We start from the raw sequence: 6,620 nt of genomic DNA on the forward strand, positions 1-6,620 counted from the left end.
CGACCTAATGACTGTATCCCCATCCTCAAGGGATCTGTGCAGGTCTTTAAAGCACATGAGGTTTATCAGTGATTTTCTTGTAGTTTTGTGGAGGCAGTGGCGTAAGTACTTATTCTGCACCCCCCCCCCCTTCGCCGCAAAAAAAATTTCGCCCCCCCCACTGCCCCTCCCCTCGGCGCCGACCCCCCCATGCCCATACCTGCCCAGCCGTATCTGCGGTCATGGTCCCGTCTCTCCCAGCGCTGGCTCCTGCTGCTATAATGAAAAGTGACTCTTAGAAAATGGCTGCTCCCATACTGCAGACAGAAAACTGTCTGCAGTATGGGGGCAGCCATTTTCTAAGTGTCCTTTTTCATTATAGAAGCAGGAGCCAGCGCTAGGAGAGATGGGACTGTGACGGCACGGCAGGCAGGTACCGGCAGACAGCAGCGGATAACTATAGCCCCGCAGACCCCCGGCGCCCAAACTTTCTCTGCGCTTCCCCGCCACCGCGGTGGCTGCGGAGCTATAGTTACGCCACTGTGTGGAGGGATAGCACTTTAGAAACCAGCATGACTTTATAGTGGGTTATGTTTAGAAGGTCAAACCGACCTTTAGTATACAGTATGCTGTTTTAACTTTTAAAACAGCTGTCAACCTGTGGCGGAGCACATTGGTTTGGTTTACCACTAAGGGGAGATTCAATCTTGGCTGATATTTCCACCTGTCGGAAATATCAGCCAAGATTGAATAATTCCTTAGTGGGTTGGGGTGGACACGAACCCATCAGTTAACTCACCAATGCAGATTCCCCTTTGTCGGAGACAGCTGCTGGATTGTCAAATCCACATCCGTTTGACTATTAGCGGCCGTTTTCACTGATCCTCAGACTTTCTGACTGTCAGAATCTACAAAATAACATGTATAAATTGCTCCACTGCTTGGGTCATTTACAATTCAGTCCATAGGATGTTGCCAATATCTTTAATGATAAGACGGATCCCTCACACAGCACTGCGGTAAGAAGCCATTAGCGGCCCTCCAGATGTTGATGAATTACACATCCCAGGATGCTTTGCATTAGTTTTGCTATGTGGTCATGCTGAAACTGATGCAAGGCATGCTGGGATGTGTAGTTCATCAACATCTGGAGGGCCGCAATTGCCCAGCCCTGGGTTAGAGAAATGCGGTAAAAATGCTGATAACAGGGTTTATACCGCATCTCTGGTTTACAGCATCAGATCGCTCAGCATGGGTCGCTCAGCACACAGCGCTGCCCCCAGCGCTGTGTGCTGAGCGATCGGTCATGCCTGTATTCTCTGGGGAGAGAACACTGGCGATGACTAGATATTTCAAGCTTGCTTGAAATATCTAGTCCAGCGATTTCGACCACGCACCGCCGTTGCCCTTACACACGGAGCGATCCGTGCTTCATTTCTAGGGGGAGATTCTCTTACATCCATTGCGAGTCTATCTTTTTATCGCCTCTTTAACGGCACTTTTGCGCGCCGTTACTTTGTACCTCTTCTCCATATTCTCTATGCATTTTGTTTCCGCATTGTCTTTGCGGAAACTCATCCCTCTGCGATCCCTGTTTTAGGCTCCGGGGATGAGTGGGCATGCGCACTAGCTTCTTCTGCCCTCCTCCTAGCTCGCAGTGAGCTAGTGCATCTTTCACTTTCTGCCTGGCTTCTCCAAATGCAAACAAATATGTAAAAAAAGTTAAACTTAATCCATAATTTATTAAATAAAAGAAAGAAAAGGCACCACAAACATCACTGAAAAAAAACAACCTATTTCTTAACTATATTACCACCTCTTCGCAAGCCTTAACAGGCGAATTAGAAAGAGGCTCTGATTATCGCGGCGGGGCTTAGAGAATAAGGTGCGCGCGCCTTTCCTATACAAAGCTATGGGGAGCCAGGCGTGAAGAGAAATGCTGAGGAATTCAGAAGTGCAGGGAGCGCTGTGACTCCGCCGGAGGACAGAGAGTATGGGATAGGCACAACGGCACCGTTAAATACAGCTGACCGCAACGATAAAGGTTAGAGAATCTCCCCCCTAGTCAGACTACTATAGAAATGGGGCTGTAAAGACCAATGGACTACTAATACTGTTTTTGTTCCTTGTACTATTTCCTTACTAATTAATAAGTACATCAAGCAAAGATTGATTGATTGATAGACACTTGTATTCTGTTTGTCATTATTTGTAGACTACTGTATGTTTATTACAAATTTGTAAGTGATATTCTTTCTGATTTGTAATACTACACTGCCTCAATAAAAACATTATGAAAAAACAAAATGGGGCTGTAATTGCCCCGTGTGTATCCCCCATTAGGTAGGCAGTAGAATTTATTAAATCACATGCAATGTACCCTTTATTATTTTGACATTATTCAACTTTTGTTCATTTGTTCATTTGCACACTCCATAGTTTAAATTTACTAAGATGGGAATTCTATTAAATATTGGATGTTGCCCATAGCAACCAATCAGATTATATATATGGTCGTCAAGAAGGTGCTAAATATTTAAGTAGTAGAATCTGATTAGTTGCTATGGGCAACATCACATCTTCAACAGAATACCCATCTTGGTAAATGTACCCCTGTTTGTTTAGGTAAGGAAACAGGCTAGGCATGTTAGATCATTTAAATAAGGGGAGTGTTAGGGGGGGTGGGGTTAACGGACATTTTGTATGCTGTACTAAAATATTCCATCTCTTTCTCTGGAATTTTTCCCGCCATCCCTCCCCAAGTCACCTTTTTGTCCCAACCCGTTTTTCCTTTTTCTTTGCTGGTTGGGGTTTGTCAACCTATATTTGTGGCAGGAAAGAACAGCAGTTACAGTGGCTATTGTGCTTCTGTTTTTAGGGTGCGCTCTTTGCCCATTACATTGTATACAGTGGCTTTCCTACCGGGGGGTCATTGGGGTTTGGCTGTCTGGCCGGCTCTTTTATGGTGTATTGGGGAGAGAGTTGAAGACCCAGCATTTGTTGGCGTTGCCAATAAATTAAAGATTACCATGTCGTTGATATGTGTGTCGGCGTTAAGTCGTAAGGTCACTGTGGGTCTGGCCGTTCTTTCTTATTGCCACCATACTTACTTTAAAGATTTTAATAAATTCTGGTTGACCAATTTTAAAAGGCATTTAAGTTGTCCGTGTGGTTATTTCTAGTTATTCTTAGTTAATTAGTGATAACATTTATTATGCAATGGTGTCACACAATACATATCTACCAATAGAAAGTTTGTACTAAGCTCTGCCCATCACAATAATTGTTATAAACTCTGAGAAAAATGACGGTTCTAAGCAGAATTTTTGGACAAGAATTATGGGCCTTATTTTGGTTCATTCTTTCTGACAAAATCCTTCTTAGATGGACAAAACCATGTGCACTGCAGGGGGGGCAGATTTAACATGTGCAGAGAGAATTAGATTTGGGTGAGTAATTTTGTTTCTGTGCAGGGAAAATACTGACTGCTTTATTTTTACACTGCAATATAGATCTCACTTTGAAGTAAAACCCCACCCAAATCTAATTCTCTCTGCACATGTTACATCTGCCCCACCTGCAGTGCACATGGTTTTGCCCATCTAAGAAGGATTTTGTCAGAAAGAATGAACCAAAATAAGGCCCTATGTTATGAACCTCTACTTTGCTCTATCAGATTAAATCATTTATTACAATTGCTGTGATTAACAGCAGTGCTAAGTATTTTAAACAGGGTTGGTGCAAGGTTTTTCTGCACCCTAGGCAAAACTTGAGCTTACAACTCCCACCACAACCCTCACACTAATAACGACTCTCCAGAACCTTAGGTGAAAGTGTGGAGGTGGCGTCTTAGAAGTTAAGCACATGCCATTTGCATTAAGTTCAACAAGGATCATTTTCTCAATCTTAAATTATGTTATAGTCAGACTCAGGGGACCCCACCAGATTCTGGAACCCCTAGGCAGCTGCCTAAAGCTGTCTTACAGTAGACCCAGCTCTAATAATGAAAGGGGAAAATTTACTAAGATTAGAGTTCTATTTCAGAAGGGATGTTGCTACGGGCAACCAATCAAATTCTATTATCTGCTAGAAATTGCTAAATAAATAAGTAAATTCGGATTGGTTGCCCTTAGCAATATCCCATCGGAAATAGAACTTCCGTCATAGTAAATTTACCCCAAAGTGTGCATTTGCATCCTTTTCTTACAGCAGAAGCAAAAATCCATGAACAGCGAGCAAGCCTTTGCTACAGTAAGTGCTCATTTCAGAGAATTACATAGAAAAAAATAACAAATATAAAGAGGTAAAGAGAGCAAATACTGTACAAAAGTTTTATTACATATTCTGTTGAGGTAGTTTTATTTTTACTTCTTATTTTGTCAATATAATGTGATAACAAATGTGAATGATTGTGATTTTGTGTTTTATGTCCCCGTATTTTATAGAAATAATAATACAATTATTAATTTGTATGTGTGTGTATTCATATTAAAAAGAATGTACAAACAAAGTATTAATGTACTGTAGGTAACAAAATAATAATGTTTTACCAGTGAGGTCAGTACTTAAGGTGTGTGCAATATGGTCGTTGAGCAATCAATTTTTACTTAATATCTCTCAGCGATATTAAGCAATTTTTAGCCATATGCTCCTGCGACCAGCGGCCATAAAGGGCAGGCCGTGGTATCGCACTCCTAGCACTTTATCTCCCACAACACAAAAAACACACTGGCGATATGGTCGCTAAGCAACCATTTAGCAGCTCAAGCTTAAATCTCCCCGTGTGTACAGGGCTTTATTTTCCCTGGCTTCTGATTGTCACCCAAGCACTCTCCCACACACTTATTGCCGCATGAAGGGGCTCTGAGAAGACGGCAGTGAAGGTGTGTAAGGGTTTGCTCAGCTCATTCACTTCATAAAAAGACAGACGGCCTACGTTATAATCTAGACATATTCTGAATTTGGGACAGGCAAACTTAAGTAACAACGTTTGATTTTTGTCATGTAGCACAAAATATTGATTATTCCACCTGCACAAACTCCAAGACTTGTTATTCTTCCCAATTATAGCCTGACTCCCCTCTCTTTCTATACTCGGGTAGGTCATTCCCACCATCCAGTTCCCGGAGACGCTAGCCTCCACTTCCCAGTAAAGTCGTCCAGAGTTAAAACTCTTTGTACTTAAAACCTGATGATACTGGAATCTTTGCGGCGATTTGGGGCGACCCTGATTTACTAACCAAGAAGCAGTTTTTAAATCATCCGATATATACACATTATTTGCAGCTGTGTTTATATCCAGTAATATATCTGCAGCATCTTTGATGCGGATGTCTCTTTTTACTTTGCTCATAATATCAGACAAATCTGCGTGCAACGTCATTAAGATATGTTCCTCATCCAGGTCTCCTATTGCTTGGATCATGTTATCATCTTGCTCTTTATTCTCATCATCGTTATCACACAAGTCCCCTTTGTCTTGTACTTGGAAGATTTTTACTGGATCTGTTGAGTTGCATATCTCCTCAATGTGACACACCTTCCTGGACAGCTCACCTTTTTTTATTTCCAGCTTCTGGATCAGATCGCTGACTTTATGCAGAGCCTGCTTTTCCTGTGCGGAGATCTCTGTCAGCACTCTCTTCTCCAGGTCATCGGACTGCTTCCGGAGGTTCGTAAAGAGGGCTCTGGTGCTCTGTTTTATGCTGGTGGCTTTATCTTGCAGTTTCTTCTTGGGCACCTGCAGACTCTGTATTTTTTCCTCAGTCTCGTTTCTTTTTAATTTCAGTTTATCTAGATATTTCTTCAGCTTTTTCTTATGGTCGTCAGTTGAGTCGCTTAGCAGCTTCACTTCGTGGCCGCTGTGCTCTGCGGACATGCAGCAAAGCACACACAAGCAGGCAGAGTCCTCCATGCAGTAATACATGTATATATTATTGTGGACAACACATTTTACTTCGTCAAAATTACTGATGGGCTCAGTTAGCAAATGTTCTGATGACTTGCTGTGTACCCTCAGGTGATTGTCACACAGGGACGCTTCACACATCAGACAGGAGTTCACAGCAGGCACTGGAGCGTGAATGCAGTATGTGCACAGAACCTCCTCTTTCTTAGACGGAGCAGATATGAAGTGCCTTGCTATGTTATCCAGTTTCCTGTTTTTCATTAGTTTAGGCCGTTCTTTAAACTCTGCTCTGCATTCAGGACAGACAAAAATTCCACACCCCTCCTGTGAATCCAGCACTTTATCAATACAGACCTGGCAGAAGTTATGTCCACATCCCAGTGATACAGGATCTTTATAAATGCCCAGACAGATGGAACAGCCCAGCTCCTCTCTTAGATCGGCAGACGCCATATCTGCCAGTGCTAAAGGAAGAAGTGAAAGTAAAAGCTGTTGTGGGAGGTGTCTATGTTCACTTTAGAAGCAGGAAGACGATCTGTTAACCCATTAACCTGACTGCAGTTTACATTAGAGCAGCACACAAGGACAGAAATGGAAATGACAAAAAGATTTAGAGGTCTATTTATAAACATTACTTTAACTAAAACAGGTGTTTTCACACCCTTTCCACATCACTTTAGGGTTATGGGTAAAAACTAGCAAAAAACGGAACAGTCCAGACCACACGGGGAGG

The 6,620-nt window shown here is 42.4% G+C and overlaps 1 protein-coding gene across 1 annotated transcript; it reads right to left on the reverse strand.

Annotated features, from left to right (window-relative positions):
• Positions 1-4,296: 4,296 nt before the first annotated feature.
• Positions 4,297-6,348, reverse strand: LOC146008736 (nuclear factor 7, brain-like). The gene has a single exon (XM_083148371.1). The coding sequence runs from the start codon at positions 6,338-6,340 to the stop codon at positions 4,775-4,777; it is 1,566 nt and encodes a 521-aa protein (XP_083004497.1). The 5' UTR covers positions 6,341-6,348; the 3' UTR covers positions 4,297-4,774.
• Between the last annotated feature and the right edge of the window lie 272 nt (positions 6,349-6,620).

Source organism: Crinia signifera, chromosome 6, assembly GCF_055691185.1.
Source record: "Crinia signifera chromosome 6, ASM5569118v1, whole genome shotgun sequence".
Classification (NCBI taxonomy): Eukaryota; Metazoa; Chordata; class Amphibia; order Anura; family Myobatrachidae; genus Crinia; species Crinia signifera.